At 47.1% G+C, this 19,384-nt stretch overlaps 1 protein-coding gene across 1 annotated transcript in view; it reads right to left on the bottom strand.

Annotated features, from left to right (window-relative positions):
* The window catches only part of PPP1R7 (protein phosphatase 1, regulatory subunit 7), a 39,300-nt gene that overhangs the window by 19,410 nt on the left and 506 nt on the right, over nucleotides 1-19,384 (bottom strand). The window contains exons 2-7 of the mRNA XM_008578370.1: nucleotides 16,213-16,341; nucleotides 12,167-12,222; nucleotides 11,441-11,506; nucleotides 10,676-10,806; nucleotides 9,455-9,617; nucleotides 4,656-4,742 (exon numbers count right to left, since the gene is read on the bottom strand). Of these exons, the coding sequence (XP_008576592.1) occupies nucleotides 4,656-4,742; nucleotides 9,455-9,617; nucleotides 10,676-10,806; nucleotides 11,441-11,506; nucleotides 12,167-12,222; nucleotides 16,213-16,341 (632 nt within the window). The remainder of the gene's footprint in view (nucleotides 1-4,655; nucleotides 4,743-9,454; nucleotides 9,618-10,675; nucleotides 10,807-11,440; nucleotides 11,507-12,166; nucleotides 12,223-16,212; nucleotides 16,342-19,384) is intronic.

The following is a 19,384-nucleotide window of genomic DNA, read 5'->3' as shown; positions in this document are numbered from 1 at the left end:
TTTTTTGGGGTTTTTTTTTTTTTTTTTTTTTTTTTTTTTTTACAGTGAACAGATATACTTCTATTTATTTTTAATTTTTTTGGTGGCTGGCTGGTATGGGGATCCGAACCTTTGACCGTGGTGTTATAACACTGTGCTCTAACCAACTGAGCTAATGGGCCAGCAGATATACTTTTATCACCAGAAAATACAACAAAGCTATTTCCACTGTAAAAAATGAATCCTGATATTTATATACTTTTGTACATAAATCTTTATCTGCATTTCTCATCATTTTATTAAGATTTTAGATGTGAAAACATTGTGTCTAAGTGTGTGAATGTTTTCAAGGCTCTGAATGCCCCAGAAAACATGTACTAAGGCTGGCCTGTGGCTCACTTGGGAGAGCATGTTGCTGACAACACCAAGTCAGGGGTTAAGATCCCCTTACCAGTTATCTTTTAAAAAAAGAAAACATGTACTGAACAGGTCATTTCAGTAGTCATGAGCATCTGCTGTGTTGCAGATGGCTGCAACTGCCTTCTACAAGTCTCTGCCAACCTGACAGGCAAAGCAGGTATCCCATTGTTTTAGTGTATTTAAAAAATCAATGAGATAGGAAATGTTCTATGTATTTATAAGCAACTGTTACTTCTCCCTCTGTGAATTGCCTATTCATGTTCTATCCCTGGTTTTCAAATGGCGCCTTTGTATGAGCTGTTTTAGTATAAGGATATTAACTTCCATCTGATATGTGTGTGTAAGCATGTTTTTCAATGTTATCTACAGTTGGCCTCCTCCCAATTGACCAACCTTCCTTCAACCAAGTACATGTCAGGCTATTCTAAGTGCTGGTGAGATACGAGAGAACAAACCATACACATACAATGGAATATTATTTAGCCCTGAAACAGAAGGAAATCAACACATCTATAACATTGATGAAACCTGAGGGCGTTATGCTGAATGAAATGAGCCAGACAAAAAAAGACAAATACTGTGTGATCCCATTTACAGGGAGTGCTTATAATGGTCCAATCGTAGAGACAGAAAGTAGGATGGTGGCTGCCAGGGGCTGGGGTGGGAGACTGTTTAATGGGTACAGAGGTTTACTTTTATAAGATGGAAAGAGAAATGAAAACAGATGTGGTGATGGCTGCACAACATTATGAATGTATTTAATGCCATTGAAATGTATGCTTAAAAATGGTTAAGATGGTAAGTTTTATATTATGTGTATCTTACCACAATAAGAAAAATTGGGAGGGAAAAGAGTAAATAAGACAGACAAATTCCCTGCCCTCATGAAGCTTACGTTCTACAGCTGGAGGTGGTGGGGTGGGGACAGAACAGAGACACTATTTAGTGAATAAGCAGGACTTCTGCTTCAAGCCATGATGGACCAATTGGTGCTGGACTTGCCTCTTTGTCATAAACTACTAAAAAACAGGACAAAATACATGAAACAATTGTTATCATACATTGGACAATGGGCACTGCAGGACAGTGACTCCTGTGACAAATGTAATAAAGGAGGTGAGCTCTATGGTCGCCTTGGCCTTTGTCTGGAAGAACTTTCTGGACCCTGAGGAAGGGGACCCAGGCAGAGCCTGGTGACCATAGTGAATGGGCATGGTGATTACAATTCGGGGAGGCAGAAGCAGCTGAAATTTCTAGATAGGAGTGAGCTATGTAGGAAAGAAAGTTCCAGCAATCCACATGGTTTCCCCTTGAATCTTGAACAAAGAATAGAAGACAAATAAAAAATGAATAGCAAGACAGTGGACTTAAACCCAAGCATTACACAAAATGCAGTTAAATGTAATTACATTAAATGTAAGCAGTCTAAACACTTCATTTAAAAGGCAGAGATTGTCAAGCTGGATAAAAAAGTAAGATCTAACTGTACATTATCTACAAGAAAAACATTTTAATTACAAAGACATGAGTGAAGAATAAATGGATAGATTACTTGGAAGGACATGGTGCTCATAACACCAGGATCAAAGGTTCTGATCCTTGTACTGGCCAGCTGCCAAAAAAAAAAAAAAAGAAGAAACGGATGGAGAAAGATTCCATGAGAACAACTAATCGTAAGATAGTAGATGAAGTGGCTATATTAAAACAGCCAAGGCAGATTTCTAGGACAAGGATAAACAGGACAGCAATAGAGAGGAAGATTTCAAATGATAAAGGGATCAATTCTCCAGGAAGTCATTATAATCCTAAATGTGTATGCACCTGATAACAGACCTTCAAAGTATGAGAAGCAATAACTGATGGAACTGAAAAGAGAAATAGATAAATCGACAATTATAGCTGAAAGATTTCAACATTCTCCCCTCAGTAATTGGTAGAACAAACAGAAAATCAACAAACATAGTATTTGGGTTATTAAAAACTTATTAGGATTGGTTTCCTATTACTTCCTTAGGGACTAGATGAGTGCATCTAAAATGTGATATTAGAATTAGATATTAGGGCCGGCCTGGTGGTGTACTCGGTAGAGTGCGGCGCTTGGGAGTGTGGCGGCACTCCCGCCGAGGGTTCGGATCCCATATAGAGACCGGTCCGCTCACTGGTTGAGCGCGGTGCGGGCGCGACACCGAGGGTTGCGATCCCGTTGCCGGTCACGAAAAAAGACAAAAAGGAAAAAAAAAAAAAAAGAATTAGATATTAGATTAGAACTGAGTTTGAGAGTTCCTAGTTTGCAACTTCCCTTCCTGGAAACGTTGCGATCCCGTTGCCGGTCACGAAAAAAGACAAAAAGGAAAAAAAAAAAAAAAAGAATTAGATATTAGATTAGAACTGAGTTTGAGAGTTCCTAGTTTGCAACTTCCCTTCCTGGAAACCAATTCCTCACCTTCAAAATAGAGTAATACCAGGGCCAGCCCGTGGCTCACTCGGGAGAGTGTGGTGCTATTAGCACCAAGGCCAAGAGTTTGGATCCCTATATAGGGATGGCCGGTTCGCTCACTTGGGAGAGTGTGGTGCTGACAACACCAAGTCAAGGGTTAAGATCCCCTTACTGGTCATCTTTTCTAAAAAAAATTAAAAAATAACAAAACAAAACAAAATGGGGTAATATCACCTTATTCACAAGGTTGTAGTGATAATTATTAGATCAGAATGGAAAGCAGTCTAACCTGGGCTCATGGAGTCTCTTGTCTCCCCCTGGCCTAGGACACCTTCACCACCCACCAAATTCTGGTTTTGCTCTTCCCAGACATGCTCTGGTGCCACATTATGACACTACCCAAGACTCAATGGTATTGTGAATGTTGTCAATATCAAGTTTGAATCATTTATGTCAAACCCAACAAAACAGAGCCAGGAGGTTAAGAAGGAGGGGCCCTCAGGCACACATGCCTGTGATGAGAACTATCACAAAGACTCTCTGAAGGGCTCTAATACACATATGCCTGTAACAAGAATTTTTGCCAAGAACTTTTCAAATTGCAGCTTGCTACCTGAGTCAGAGGGGAAGATAGGCAGATGCACAAGAACACTTGCCTGACACATTGTCTCCACTGGTGAACTGGCACCAACTCCTGAAATAAGCTCCTGTAACCCACATTCTCTTTGTTTCAGATCAACCTATGCATATTCTTCCTTTTGCCTTCAAAAGCTCCTCCTTACCTCAGCCTCCTGGAACATGCCAGTGGTGCCATGGCACATGAATTCTGCACTGTGATGTTCCTGCTCATTCCCAAATAAACTCATAATCTTTGTAGAATCTCCCTCTGTTAATTTAGGTTGACAGTATTAGTAAGGGACAAGGGACATTTCCATAGCAGGTCACTTGTGTTCTAGGGAAAATGGGACAATCTTTTAAGATGGGGAAAGGGAAATGCACAGGACATATGCAGGGTCTGCAGCACGGCTAGACCAGGAAGAATCATGCCTTAGACTCAGCATGAGGCTGGGATCAGACTGATGCAGCCAAGGACAACATTCAATCCACAGCATCATAGGGTGACATGTGTGACATGGTCCCGGTAGGGGCCACATGCTAGGGGAAGTCAATAAGCCTTAGGAGAACTCCCTCGTGGAATTCTAACACTGAGGACTTCAACTTGGTGATAATTTCCCAACCGTTTAGGGGAATTGCAAAGACCTCTTCTTGTTTCCTACCTCTCTCCCCACTGCTCTGTATAACACTACTCTCAAAACCACACCTGCAACTACCAGACGGAAACAGGCAAATTCCACGATGATCAGCTGCAGAAACCCACCCAACTGTTCCTTCTGTTGTGCTGGGACATGTTTGCAGTGAAGGTATTTGCCTCCTCTGCTGGGGTTTGGAAACCTTTTAGTCAAACAATTCTTGGGTCTAACCATATACAGGTCAGGACTTCCTGAACAGTCGTGTGCACTGCAATCACCTGGAATCTTGTTGGAGTGCAGATTTTGATTCAGTCTGCACCTGGTATACCGTGGGGCACAAGACTTGGCATTCCCAACAAGCTCACTGTGGATCGTGCTCTGAGCAGCAAGACCACAGACACCACCAGTACAAACCCGCAAGAAGGTCTACCCCACATCCCATGACATGCCTGACTGCTCAGCATCAAGGCTTACAGGGCCAGACAACCCTGTATTCATTTACATGGCCTTTTAGTCAATGTGACCAGTCCAGTCAAAGCATCATCAATCCCAGCATGTATTCAACTTACCCAGAACTCTTGCAGCTCTGTTAGATGGCTGACATTTTCAATCTTTTTGATTCTATTTGACGCGATGTCCAACATCGTGAGTTTGTTCTAAAATAGGGAAATAAATATATTCCTGGGTTACCTCAGTTCAACAATGGCTGCGTGGCCACACATGTGGTGTGGGCTGCTGGGCGCAGGGCTGTGGGGTGAGCCTGGTGCTTTCACGGAACAGGGGCATGCTAAGGGAGGGATGAGGCCTGCCCACCTCCTGTAGCCCTCCCTGGGCTAGACGTGGCTCCAGCGCTTCCACACAGAACCCTCCCAGCACCTCACCAAGCTTCCATTATCCCTGGACTTGAAACTGGCTGTGTCAGACTCCAAGTCCTGTGTACCCAGGTCCCTCTCCACTGAGACCCCAGTGAGACTGATGGTCCTGGGAGGAGCTCAGTGACTCTTGGAGCTGAGATGGGCTTTGATGAAGGGGTGACGAATGCAGTAACACTGATCAAGAGGAAATGTATGATACAAAGTAATCCTCAAAACAGAATTCCTGTCTTTGTTTAGGGACAGGGAACCCAGGGCTCAGTGAGGGTGAAAAGCTGCCCAGGCACGCAGCAGAGGTGAGAGAGGATGCACTCTCATACCCCAGCCCATGCTCCAGACGCAGGCCCTCTGGTCTAGGAAGAGGCCACCAGGGGCAAGGGTGCAGAGGAAGGAAAGCTTGGGAGTGGAGGGAGACCGGGTCTCTGGCCCCCTGGAGCTCACAAATGACCAAAGCAGGAAGGGAGCAGATACCCAGTACCTGAGGACAGTGTCCCAGGCTGTGGGAAGTGCGTGCTTCCGCCAGGAGACAGCATGTGTGTTCATGATCTTCTGCTCTAAAAATGCAAACTAGACACTCACTTTTTAGTACACAACAGCTAAGACTGGGCAATAATTTTTTTAAAGTTTACAGAGTTTCAAGATCTACAGAAGAGCCATTTTGTGGTGAAGATTCTGTTAAAGCTTCTCTGCTTGCTACAGTGTCTAATACTAACCAATTGGCAAGTTTTTCTATAATCAAAAGGAAAACATTTACAAGCTGGCTGAGAGCCTCTGGCAAAAGCACGTTCCCTTCCCTCTGCCCTCACTACCCCCCCAACCCCCCATTCTGACTGAGGGTTCTCTTCTTCTATTTTTTACTGCATTCCTGATATACTGATTCCAAATCCTCCCACATTTTAAGAGAAAGTTAAAAAATGTCTCAATAAAATAAAAACAAAACTCACAAACACACATAGAAGCATCAGCCAGCAGCTCTGTTGACTCAAAGGTACTATGGCCATGGCCTTTGAGCTCCTTGAGGGCCCGGCCATGCCACCCAGCATCACACCAGCACCTGGCACCTGTGCTGCAAGTGCTGGCCAAGTCACAGATGTGCACAGGCACAAGACCCGCCACTCTCCAGCACACTATGCAGTCACCATGATATGTCTCGTGCGAGCTTGGGCACTGGCACGCAGCTGAGGCAGTGCCTTCAAACCGTCTTATCTTGGTGCTCAGGTCTGCTCAGAGTGCCGAGCTCTATAACGCACTGGGAGTTCAGGGGGTTTCAGAGCACAAAGGGCCTTGGGAGAACTTTTCAGAAGCGTGGCAGCCAGGCCCCCAGAGGGCAGCTCTCTCCAGCACCCGCACCCGTTCTGTGGTGCTTGAGGACATCGCGTGTGTGAGCCCAGAAACTGGTGAGACAAAAGTGGTCTCTAACACACAGTAGGACTTGAACCTCGTGAAACCCAAGCACAAAGGCTCAGCACTAGGGGCAGGGAGCTAGTAGCAGGCTCTGGCTGCAGAACTGGACCCTAACTCTGAGCTCAGGGAATTGCACTTACATGTCATACACTCAACACCATTTCATGGTTTTTTGGCGGATGGGGAGCCAGACGAAGTTTTAAAAGATCATCCAAAAGCAAACCAGTAAGTATTAAAAAAAAAAAAAAAAGAAGGGGACAAGGTGGGAAGAGCAGGCACCCAGAGGTTACAAAACCCACAATGCCACAGTAACTGCCAGTCACAGACTGGTCAAGCACACTCCAGACCAATGGGAAGAAAGAGCCCAGATTATTGCAGCGCAGCTCCAGAACAAGACAGGTGTCACGAGATGTCAGTGACAGGGGTCGATTGATAAGTGCTGTAGGGACAGTGCATTTGCCATTTAGGAAAAAGGTACATTTATTTACTTACCTCCCACCACAACAATAAATTCCAGATAAATTAAGAGATAAAACTTAGAAGAAAATACAGGTGAGTATTTGATCTCTAGCTGAAAAGATCCCAGAGAAAAGATGGTCACACTCGATCATGATGAATACTGCAGCCGCATAATTACCTCTAACGCAGCCACTGTTTTTTTTCTGATGTTTCAGAGGTCCAGGAATGACCTGATGCCTAACCAAGACCATGGTGTAGCACTCCCGCTGACAAAATTCTGAATTATCGCTTCTTTCCTGTTCGCCTGGGGACTTGCTGCAGACATGCCCATCTCCCAGTGACCCACAGTGTGGACCTTGTATGAGGAGGCTGGGGAGCTGCAAGGGGCCCAGTGTCCCCACAAGCCTGGACTCCTCAGGCGCTCCTGCTGTGCACACCAGGGCCTTCTGTCCACAGTCCCTGCACTCTCGCCAGCCACTGTCCCACCTCTCAGGAACACCTCAACTCATTACCCTGCACCGCACACGCGAAAACCTGCTTTACACGCTGGTTCTTACTTTGACCACACAGTTGGAGGACGGTGACCAACTTTCCACAGGCAAACTCTAATTGTTCTAAACATTTACGTACATGTTGATGAAATGAAATTCAGAACGTGATTTTTCCTCCAAAACAACATTAATAATGGCAACTAGGCCTGGAGCTGAGGTACAAAGGCCAAAGGAGCCTTAAATGAGATGGAAACACTGTGTTCACAATAACAAAAAATGACCAGTCTGGTTACATTAAACAAAACAGAAAAAACCCAGTAAAACTGAGAGAGAAAAAGTCTTTTATTTGTCTTGAATACTGTACTGAGGAAAAGCAGGCTGAAGTGGAGGCAGCTGAGGAGGGCAGGAACCTCTGTGGGCACGTGTCTCTCGTGCGCGTCAGCAAGGAGAGCTGGGGAGGGTGGGGAGCCCTTAGACCTTAAGAACTTTTTTAGAGAACATCTGCTTTATAACTGGCAACTGTGGTTCCACTAAGCTGCTTCTGACAGAAAAGGTAAGCAGGAGCCTCAGCGCACTCTGGCGTGCACCTGTCCCAGGCACGGAGGCCCAGTGGGGCTTCTGCTCTCTGTGAGGGGACGGAGGAGGTGCTCCTGTCATTGAGCCAGACGGTGCAGGAGGATTCAGGACAAGCTCAACCTTCTACAGTCAAATGCTCTACCACTGAGCTATACCCCCTCTCAAGCTCAACCTTCTGAACAAGTCCCTTCTGACAAAAAACCACCTAGGACTGGTACTGGGTAAGGAACATGACCCCTAAAGAATAAAATTTTAGTTTGGTGTGTGTGTGTGTGTATGAAGTCTGTTTAATCTAATGTTTCAGTCACTTACTGACAATGAAACGAAGTGCTGATCATGATGTAGTAAAAGATAAAAACCATGGCTGTGTTTAGCAGCTCTGGCCCTGTTGGGGTTTGGGGGAGTGGGAAGCTCAGGAGTAGTGATACCTGCATACTGAGGACTGTCAGGTTGGTAAGTGCATCCAGGTTCTGAAGTTTAGTAATCTTGTTTTTTCCCAAAAACAAACTCTCCAGACTGGTTAATGTGTCAATATTTTCAATTTTTTTTTTTTTCCTTTTTGTCTTTTTTTGTGACTGGCAGTGGGATCGCAACCCTCAGTGTCGTGCCCACACGGCGCTCAATCAGTGAGCGGACCGGTCTCTATATGGGATCTGAACCCTCGGTGGGAGTGCCACCGCGCTCCCAAGCGCCGCACTCTACCGAGTGCGCCACCGGGCCGGCCCATTGGATTTTAGCTCTGTGATGATGGGCATGTTACTTATCTGCTATGAAAATCTCCCAGTGAAATCTTACTTGAGAGTACAGTATGAAAAAACAGAAAAATGCAGGAGGGCCTGAGGCCCTGCCTCTTGGGCTTGCTCCCAACGCTCATGTTTGCAAAGCTCTGCAATTCTGGGGAACACAGTTTGAGAGCCCAGGGGTTAGCAGATTTCTAAAGTCCCTTCCAGTTCTAAACTTCTGAGCTGACAAGTTATTATGTTATTCTACATAATGCACATTAAAGTGCCCCAAGAGCCTCGCTCTCTACAGAAGACAGACGCTGGAAGCTCTGACCCCAGGTCTTTAAAATGCTCACTTGGGATTCCTGGGGCAAGTGCCTCATTCCGTGGCTCTCTGCCCCTCTTGCCCAGTTTCCAAACCTTCCCTCATTGCTTCTCTTTGCTGATCGTGTGTTCCTCTACTCAACCGTGAGCCACCACAGGTGGTACATGCCGTCTCGTCTGGTCTCCTCATGGTGCCTTGTGAATAGCAGGTGGCTTAATAACTGTTTACTGGCTTGACTTCAGTTTCCCTCCCGTTAGTGACTGACCATGGCCTGGGTTAGGATCATGATGGAGGCGACTAAAATCTATGTGCAGAGAAAAGGCTCGGCCCCTCAGTTTGGGCGCATATTCTAACTGACTTCCTGTTAGCATTTTTCTTAAAAAAATAATTTCCCTGTTCCTGAAAAAAAAATCATAGCACCATAAAAAAAATAAAGCCAACCACACATCCTCCGCGCATCACTGTTCAGTCTACATGTCTCTCCCTGAGTGGACGCTAGTTAGTGCCGTCTGCACCTACCCGGATGCGATTAGATCCCAGCTCTAGCATCTGCAGTTGATGTAAGTTGCTTATGTTCTCAATTTTACTGATTTTATTGTTGACCAAGAAGAGTTTTTTCAGTTGCGTCAACTTGTCAATTCCTTCAATGTTTCTCAGAAGATTAAAAGAAATATCTAGAATCCTGGGAACAAGCAAAATACATTTTTTTAAATGAGCACAGGTTGCACATATCTCAGAATTTAACTAACTTCCCAGGCTCTGCACACAGAAGGGACCCCGTTAACGCTGAATTGCAAACAAAACTAAAATGAACACACAACAAAGGGCAGAAGTCTGGGTAAAGTTATACTTAGGACCTGATTCCTTAAATTAGAAACATCATTCATTCCTTGATAAAAAAAAAAAAACGTATTCAAAGGGCAAAAAAAGGAAATTTCAGGTTAACTTTCCCCTCTCCCTGATTTCGACATTATCCTTGAATGGACACTTGCTACAAGTCCCCACTTCCAATCAAAGGTTAACTTCGCAAGTCAAGACTGTCCAACACACAATGATACGCATGAAGCTGACATGCCCTCTGGAGCCCCAAACACAGGCAGACAGAGACCTGGGAGCCAGGTGTGGGGCAGGACCCCGCGGCAGAGGTGGCCTTCTAAGGGCCAAGAGCCGGGGTTGGTTCTGGGAAGACTGGACGCCCCCCACCCCCCTCCCCTACCTATCCCAGTCTTCTCTGGGTCTCATGACTCACTCCAACTCTGTCAGCGCCTCCAGATTCTCAATCTTCTTGATCTGGTTGTCATAAAGATCCAGCTCTCGAAGACTCTGTAGCTCCTCCAGGTTCTCAATGCATTTAATTAAATTTTGACGGAGGCACAGAGTCTGGGGGACAAGAAAAGGATTGATAAAGGCAGCAGAAAGGCCACAGAAAGTGTCAGCTGTGACACCGGAGGACACGTGACAAGCCCTCCTTGTGGCAGGATGTGTCTTCATTCTCCCGTTTTCCCGAAGATGCCAAACTTAGAGAGGCAGGTGGGCAAAGGTATGATACGCATGAAGCTGACATGCCCTCTGGAGCCCCAAACACAGGCAGACAGAGACCTGGGAGCCAGGTGTGGGGCAGGACCCCGCGGCAGAGGTGGCCTTCTAAGGGCCAAGAGCCGGGGTTGGTTCTGGGAAGACTGGACGCCCCCCACCCCCCTCCCCTACCTATCCCAGTCTTCTCTGGGTCTCATGACTCACTCCAACTCTGTCAGCGCCTCCAGATTCTCAATCTTCTTGATCTGGTTGTCATAAAGATCCAGCTCTCGAAGACTCTGTAGCTCCTCCAGGTTCTCAATGCATTTAATTAAATTTTGACGGAGGCACAGAGTCTGGGGGACAAGAAAAGGATTGATAAAGGCAGCAGAAAGGCCACAGAAAGTGTCAGCTGTGAAACCGGAGGACACGTGACAAGCCCTCCTCGTGGCAGGATGTGTCTTCATTCTCCCGTTTTCCCGAAGATGCCAAACTTAAGAGAGGCAGGTGGGCAAAGGTGCTGAGCTGGCCCTGCCCCACCCACCCGAGGTCACGCCGCTGGAGGCAGGCCCCATGCCCAGCAGGCCTACTAGGGGTGGTGGGGGGTGATCAGTCTGCGGTTGGGAGTGATGCCATTTCCTGGCAGAATGAAAGAACACTCAGTGGGCTCAGTTTTGAGGGACAAATTTAACTGAACCGAGTTAAGGGTTATAACATTTGGTGAGTGTTTAATTGAAGGCTGCATCTCTATCTGCCTGAGCTCAGGCAAGCCAGCTCCAGGAGGGCTGCCACCCACGCTCCTTGACTGCTTCATAACATCTGCCATGATCAGAACAAAGACAGATCTTTGATGAGGTCTAGATATAGGCCAGCACCTTCCACGGGATGGGAACATGGACCATGGCAGCACAGGTCTCTTGGCTGTGGGTTTATCCACAGCTACTGAGTGTTGCAGAGTCACCTCATGGGAAAGGACAGAGTCCCTCTCACCTTCACTTTCTTCAGCACTTCAAACCCTTCGATTTTCCCAATGCGATAGTGATTGAGATCAACATCCTGAAACAAAGAAGGGATGTAGCTCAGCTATAGCAAAGGTCCTGAAGAGCTGTTTCCTAGAGCAGAAGGCCTGAAGGGTGGGTGCAGGTGAGGGAGAGGGTTGGGGAGGCAGGTGTGGTGACCTGGGGAGCTGCCAAGAGCTCTTTGGCTTAGCTATATTAGTTTTATGTAAAACTGACCCCTGAAACAATTGGTATATGACTCCTTTCTCTCACATCCTAGTCCCTTGAGCATAAAACATAACCCTGGGCTCTGAGGAGGTCACCCCTATAATGTCACCGTCAGTGACTGGCTTCGAGCTCAGGATTTATGACACAGCACCTGGGTGTGTCCTCCTGGCAGTCTTCCTCACGCATGCTGCTTTTCAGAGACTGGGGATGTGAGGACCCCACCATATACACCATAATCACTGGACCCACATAATTCAAGAGCCAAGGTGCCTCATTTGCTACACAGTCCTCAAGGATCATACATAGATGGGATTTCAATCACTAGCATTAAAAACAGAAAGAATACAGGAATCTGATCCAATCAAAGGAGGGTTAGGTGACCTGTCTATGGAAATCACTTACTAATCTGGCACCTTCATAAAAGATAACCTGACGGTCGGGGTGGTCCATCACCATGACCCCTGAGGCTGGGTCGAGCAGCAGGCATTACCTCTGCATCTCTGTCCAGGCTAATAGTTTCCATATCCACAGGCAGCTCAGGTTCCTCTGGAAAAGGGAACAGAAAAAAAGCACATTCAGAACCCTATTCATAGGAGGAGGCAGCGGCCCCTGTTGGTGAAGAGCTGCACCTCTGGCTAAGGTCTGGAGATGCTCAGCCCACAGAGATAAGGCAAACACAGAGGGGAAACCAATAGGATGACACACTGAGGCCTGAAGAGACTGGCAGGGTCTGGCTAAATCCTGCTCCAACAATGGGGATGTTTTGAACATTCTACGTTTCCCAAATTCAGCTTTTGGCAAGGGTGTCTAAACTTCCATCTGTGCCTCTGAAATTTCCAAGAAAGGAAATGGAGTTTGAAGCTGCTGGTGGGAAGGAGGGGGAAAAGGAGGCTGATGGAGCTGCAGGTGAGCCCAGTTAGTTGCCATGATGCACGCAGCCACCTTGTCCTAACCCCCCGAGTGTGTCACTAGTGGCAGCCTGTCCTCCCACAAGTTCTTTCTCTTGTTTGTGGCAATAAATCAGGCATGCTGGGCATATCAGATGCTCTAAGATGTGCCTTTCATTGCTTTGGGAAGTGGCCTGGCAACTGCAAACCCTTCTCTCTGCACAGAGCAAAACAAAATGAAGCGCAGCTGAGCAGACAGGATCAAAGAGCCTTGCTGAATAATTTAAACGCATTTCTCAATTGGGAGGCCAGTGAACTAATTCCAGCAGAGAAGCCCATTCAGATTTCATGAGGCCTCTCCACCCCAGAGAGCCACTCTCCTCCATGCCTGAGGGGGCTGCGAGGATGCTCCTATTAGCAGCCCCTCCTCTTCATTTCATCAGAACCTATGTGAGCACATACCTCAGAAACGACTAAGACACACGCAGACACACACACCTACCTCAGAGACATGTGCACACACACGTGCAACACTCACACACACCCTAAGACACTTTATTATTATTCTTTTGGGCCACTTGCTGGTACGGGGATCCAGATAAAATACTTTAAAAGAACAGTAAATCCTCAATACCACCAGATATCTAGTCATTGTTCACATTTTCCCAGCTGTCTTACAATTTCTTCCCCCAAGTTTGTTTGAATTAGGATCCAAATAAGGTCACGTCGTGACTGGATAGTATTTCTCTTAAATCCCGTTTTTCCCTTACAGTTTTTTGTTGGAAGAAAACGGGCTGCTTGTCTTGTGCTGCTGCTCCCAGCCTGGAGTCTGTACGTTATATCCCCAGCATTCTCTCTGTCCTGCATTTCCTGTAAACTGGCCGTTGCTGTCACTATTTCACTCGGGCTCTCGGTGCCGCGCCCCTTCCTAGAAAGCCTGCATTTGCGGCAGCAGTGGAGTGGCCCACCCAGCCCTGGGCCTCATGTGGATGCTGGCTCCTCCCAGAATGAGTGGCCTGTGTGCTGGTCAGCCTGGCTCCTCGACTGGAGGCCTCAGAGAGGAGCACTTGACATCGGGCCAGCTTACCAAAGAAGTAATGGCCCTGCACGGCTGACTTCACCGTATTTTCACTATGCCTACTACAGTGGCTAGTTAAAAAAAAAAGTCATTTACTATAGTTTATCCGTTAAATTTATAAGATACCAACCTACCTCAGAATCGAATAAAAAGAACTTGGCAGAACCAAGAGTTGTACCCAAATACCCTGCAAAAGACAGTTCACTGATCATGAACTCAGGAAGCTGCATTGGAAGAGGAACTACAGTTAAGGCAGGGTGCCCAGGCCATTTAGTGTCCAAACCAAGACACTTTGAGAGTAAAAGGGGGCACTACAGAGTCACACTTGGCTAGCAGGTGGAAATGGGGCTGTACCAGGCTCCTCAGGACATGTGGTCACATGGCTTAAAGGGGTCCTGTTAGTAATACATCAAGCATGGGGCTGGCCCCCCAACATACTTGAAATGTCAACTTAACCTCTGAAACAAAGCTATCAGCTTAGAACACCCTTCCAAATGTCTTATGTATTGATCATATTTTAAATATAAATTAGAGAAAATAAGTAGAAGGTAACAGTTGACATATTTGATTCTGTGTTATTTGAACTGGTTTCTCTAAAGACTAGAAATGCACATTCCCAGAGCACCAGCTAGTCGCCTGGAGGAAAGAACCTTGGATTTAGACAAGCGGGTTCCAGTCCAGACAGCCAGCTTGGTAGCTCCGTGCCCCTGGGCAGGCTGCAGTGAGTCTTATCCTCGTTGTCCATTACACATTACAGCATCGTTATAATTGTACATCACGATGCTAACATCATTAGCCTATGCTAATGAGCCAGGGAAAGAAAGCACACAACAGTGCTCTGCCACCTCTCAAGTCCTCACAAACACCTGACATCTCAGCAGCACCAACCTGAGAACACTGGGAGCTCCTACTGCTCGGCCTATCTGCGACTAAGGCGGAGAGCAACGAAAGTTTCCACCCATCTCCCATGCACTTTATTCCACCCACGTCACTTCCAGAACATCGACTCTGAAGTTCCAAAGTAAATGTGACTGGTACTTTTGTGGTAATCTCTTTTTGCCTTAAAATTAGGTTGCCATAGTTACTAATCATCTTTGCTGGCAGAGAGAGCACAACATTATTTTAAAAATTAGCTTTTTTAAAAAAACTTATTTTTATAAGGGTAATGCATGACTATTAACACCTGAAAAATGCATACACTGTATGCAAATCTAGAAAATGCAGAATGTACCAGTTTCTCTCTAAAACCTGCTGTTCAGACAGACCTTCAGCAGCAATTGGATGTATTTCTTTCTTAAACAGGTTAAAACTACATATTCATATTTTTAAACTAAAAATAAGACAAATCTAGAAAATGCAGAATGTACCAGTTTCTCTCTAAAACCTGCTGTTCAGACAGACCTTTAGCAGCAATTGGATGTATTTCTTTCTTAAACAGGTTAAAACTACATATTCATATTTTTAAACTAAAAATAAGATTTTAAGGCCGGCCCGTGGCTCACTCGGTAGAGTGCGGTGCTGATAACACCAAGGCCACGGGTTCGGATCCTATATAGGGATGGCCGGTTTGCTCACTGGCTGAGCGTGGTGCTGACAACACCAAGCCAAGGGTTGAGATCCCGCACCGCGCTCAGCCAGTGAGCGGGAACCGGTCTCCACATGGGATCCGAACCCTCGGCGGGAGCGCCTCCGTGCTCCCAAGCGGTGCACTGTAGCAGTGCGCCACCGGGCCAGCCCCTAAAAATAAGATTTTAACATGCAACACCAAGCCAAGGGTTGAGATCCCCTTACCGGTCATCTTTAAAAAAAAAATAATAATAAGATTTTAACATCCGTACTATTGAGAAATGTGCTTTTTTCACCCAATAATATAGCTTGGACATCTTTCTGTGTTCACATCGTTTCTCTTAGTCTTTTCAATGCAAGCAAACACTCAATAAGGCTTAGGCCATTGTTGGGGATGTCAAAAACCCACCATTTTGGGCTGAGGACTGACTTTTCCTATCTCTAAACTTATTTTGTTGTTGTTACTCATTAAAATAATAGACGGCTATTGGAGCTATTTTCCACATAAAAAGAGTTTCCTAACATCCAGGCACTTTAGAAGTTGATCCTCAGGCTTATAAAAATGGTGCAGCAGGACTCAGAAATGACTTCTCTCAGAGATTTAAAATTCCTCTTACTATGACAGGACGTAGAAGCACTGTAGTCAGCCATACTGTTTACTTCAGATTTCGCCTTCCCAACAGATGGTTAATAAAATAAGCTTCTGGTTCTGTCCCAGATGATACACTAGTATCAACATTATTATTAACAGTAATTCCTTCAGTGGAATTAGGAAAAACTGCATCCCCCTTGCAAGTGCCATAAACATGTCAGCCTACTGAGGAGAGTGCTTCAGAAGTCATGTCCACCTGTCCCCAGCCCTCCAGGCCTCCCGAGGAGCACAGCAGTCCTTTCCAGGACTGACACAATACTGCCACTGGGACAGACTGCGTACAACACAGCCAGCACCCTCCGACTGACACACGCCCCCGTTGTGAGTGTGAAGTTCTTAACTCAGCCTGGTACCTTCTGGGTTGTCCTCCCCCTGCGCCTCCCCATCCTTCAGGCTCTGTTGGCTGAGGTCTGCCACGATGCCGCTGCTGTGCTTCTTCCCGTCCTCATCGCCTGATTCTTCAGATTCGACCCTCCTGTCAACTGAACACGCACACATCAATAGGAATTCACATCTACTTTATGTGACTGTTTGAGGAATACGTAACAGACTAACACCCAGTCGTAAGTCAACAAGACTTCATTTAAAACGTTTGTTCAAATCAGTACAATGAACACTTGAGGGGATCCCATGGGCCCTCACTGTCTGAGGCATACAGTGGTGGGGAGAACTGGGGATGGGGGGAGCAGAGCACAGAGCCCACATGGATACTTAGGTGAGTAACACTCCTGCCCTTGAGGAACTTGTGAAGAGTGGCTAAGTGCTGTGAAAGCCTTGGGATCATTAGTGATCAAATGTACTAATGGTACCACATGGGGGGGGGCACCTCCTGGGTGGCTCTCACTTTCAGCCTGGATATCCACTGCAGAGGGCAGCACTGTGACTGACCCTTCTGCCACATACCTTCATCCACGCTCCATTATCCATTTGGCCAAGAAAACCAGCCCAGTTCATAGGCCCACATTCTGAAAGAAATCAAGACTAATTCAAATTGGACTGTGGGCAGGGAGGAACGCTAATGAAAAAGAATACAGCCAATAGTGCTAAATGCCCATGTAAATGTCACTGGTGTTAAATGTCATTGGACAGAGCGTTACCACCTCAAAGCTTTTCAAGGCTGATAATGAAATATTTTTGAATGACTAAGGCAATGATTAGATGTGGCAGGCTGGGAAAAATTCTTTGGCAAGATTGTCAAATAATTTTCCTCTTTCATAACTTTTTTCATGACCTCTTTGGGAAGTCTAGTGATACTAATATATTACTTGGAGTTATCAACCATACTGAAAGTTTTCTTTTTACTAACCACGTCTTAACTACAAAGGGATGTACCCTTTGAGGGGAAGAAAATTCTATTTCATCTTTGTATTTCCTGCTCTGCCTAGAAAGTAGCACCCAAGCAAGCACTGCTGGATAAAACAGGCCCTTATAAAACTCACTTCCAAGACCTCCGAATCCATTCCTTCTTCCCCATCTTGGCAACTGCGCTGGCTCAGCTACTTATTACCTGGGGCCTGGGCTCCTGCCCTGTCTCCCAACTGTTCTCTCGGTGGCTTGTCTTGTCCTGTTTATTCTCCACTGCCAGAGAATCTGATCTCATTCTAAAACCCAAATCTGATCTCTGACTCCAGAAATATCTCTGGAATGTCAGTGGCTCTTCCTGAATTTGCATCTTGCCCCAGACACAGTTTTGGCAAATCATCTCCTTTTCTGAGCCTCCATCTCCTCATCTATAGAAGGAAATTAGCTAGTCCCTCAGAGAGTTACAGTGAGGACTAAATTAGAAAAGGCACAAGAGCAGTTCACATGTGCATGACATGCAGCAAATATTTAACAAATTAGTTATCACCAGGCACAGGGTGCTCTGTGGTCCAGGCTTTGGGAGAGCAGTCCTGACAGTCTGGTGCAACTCCCCTAGGAGGGAGAGGAATGGTGAGGGGTTAGGAGGGGCTTCACTAATGAAGGGCAGCCAAGGTGAAATCTGCGACTATATAAACCTGAGGGCAGCAGAGAGGGTCTGGAGCATGGAACAGTGAGCAGATCAGCATGTAAGAAAGTGACTTGGGCACTGGGAATGAAGGGCAAGTGAGCAGGGGCAATAAAATCTAGCCTAGAGAAGATGATTAGAGTTAAGGTATTGGCAGGGGGAATGGAGGAGGTATTGAAGATTTGTAGGTGTTAAAGAATTAGAGGTGTCAGGGCCTGCCCGGTGGCGCACTTGGTAGAGTGCGGCGCTTGGGAGTGCGGCGGCGCTCCTGCCGAGGGTTCGGATCCCATATAGAGACCGGTCCGCTCACTGGTTGAGCACGGTGCGGGCGCGACACCGAGGGTTGCGATTCCGTTGCCGGTCCCGGTACGGGCGCGACACTGAGGGTTGCGATCCCGTTACCGGTCATAAAAAGAGACAAAAAGGAAAAAAAAAAATTAGAGGTGTCAGAGCGTGCTAAGTGGACATGGATGGGAGTGATAGAGAGAAGACTGGCTTTTGTACCTGCCATTTACTAAGACAAAGGAATAGTTGAGGAGGGAGCAGGAGTGGGTTGGGGAGGTGGGGAACAGAGGGGATATGAAGAGCACTCCTTGCAAGAGTATCAAAGTTCAAGACCCTTAACATGCTCCTCCCCCTCGGGCTCTCCAAGACCTTCTCTGGCCAGCCTCACTGCCACCATCACCCTCATCACATGTGACTGCTGGCCGTGGTCAACCTCTCCTCCACACTCCTTTGCCTCTGACTGTGTAGTTGCCTTTACCGAGAATGAACTTTAATCTCCCCCCCACCCCCCCACCCCCGCTCTATCCCCAACGTGGTCGACTTTTAGTTATTCTTCAAGGTCCCCCTCAGAGCTGGCCTCAGTTGTCACAGTCCTCCCTCCCAGATATGCCAGCCCTTCCCCCTCTCCCCACCACTTTTCACACGAGACCTTGACTGCTCTTCTGGGAGATCTGCACCCTCCCTCCCCAAACCACCGAGCCAGGAGCACAGGCACCGCCGAGGGCGCGACTGCCTCTTCCACTGAGGGGGCGTGTGCGCCTGTGCACCGTGCATGTGACTCCGCAGACACACATGTGTACACGTGCACACGTACACGTGCATGCATAAACACACGCGTCTTTATGTAATTTTCTCAACAACGTGAAGGAGGACGAAGAAGAGTCGAATTTAGTTATTTCAGCACAACATCAGCCTTGAAATCAGGCACCGCCTTCTAGAACCCAGTCTCCTGACTCCCCGGCCCCTCATCACCCCTCGCCACAGTCCAGTCGCGGTCAAGAGAGGACCCTTCTCCACCCACCACGCGAACAATGAGCAGCCTCGGGCCCTCCCGAGCCTCAGTCTCCTCCTCAGCCGACCGGGACGCTCCCCGACGGCCATCTCGGGGGCGCGGACGAGGCTCCAGGCCGGCTTCGGGAGCCACTGCGTCCCCCCCGGCCCCTCCCCCGGGACTGGGGCTCGCGCCGCCTCCCCCTCGGCTCCGGGTCCTTCCCGGCCGCGGCCGCCCTCGGGCCGGGGCTCCCCGGGGTCCG

This window comes from Galeopterus variegatus, unplaced genomic scaffold (genome assembly GCF_000696425.1).
Source record: "Galeopterus variegatus unplaced genomic scaffold, G_variegatus-3.0.2 Scaffold1671, whole genome shotgun sequence".
Taxonomy (NCBI): domain Eukaryota; kingdom Metazoa; phylum Chordata; class Mammalia; order Dermoptera; family Cynocephalidae; genus Galeopterus; species Galeopterus variegatus.
The sequence above is the reverse complement of the archived record's forward strand: the minus strand, read 5'-3'. Positions and strand labels throughout refer to the sequence as shown.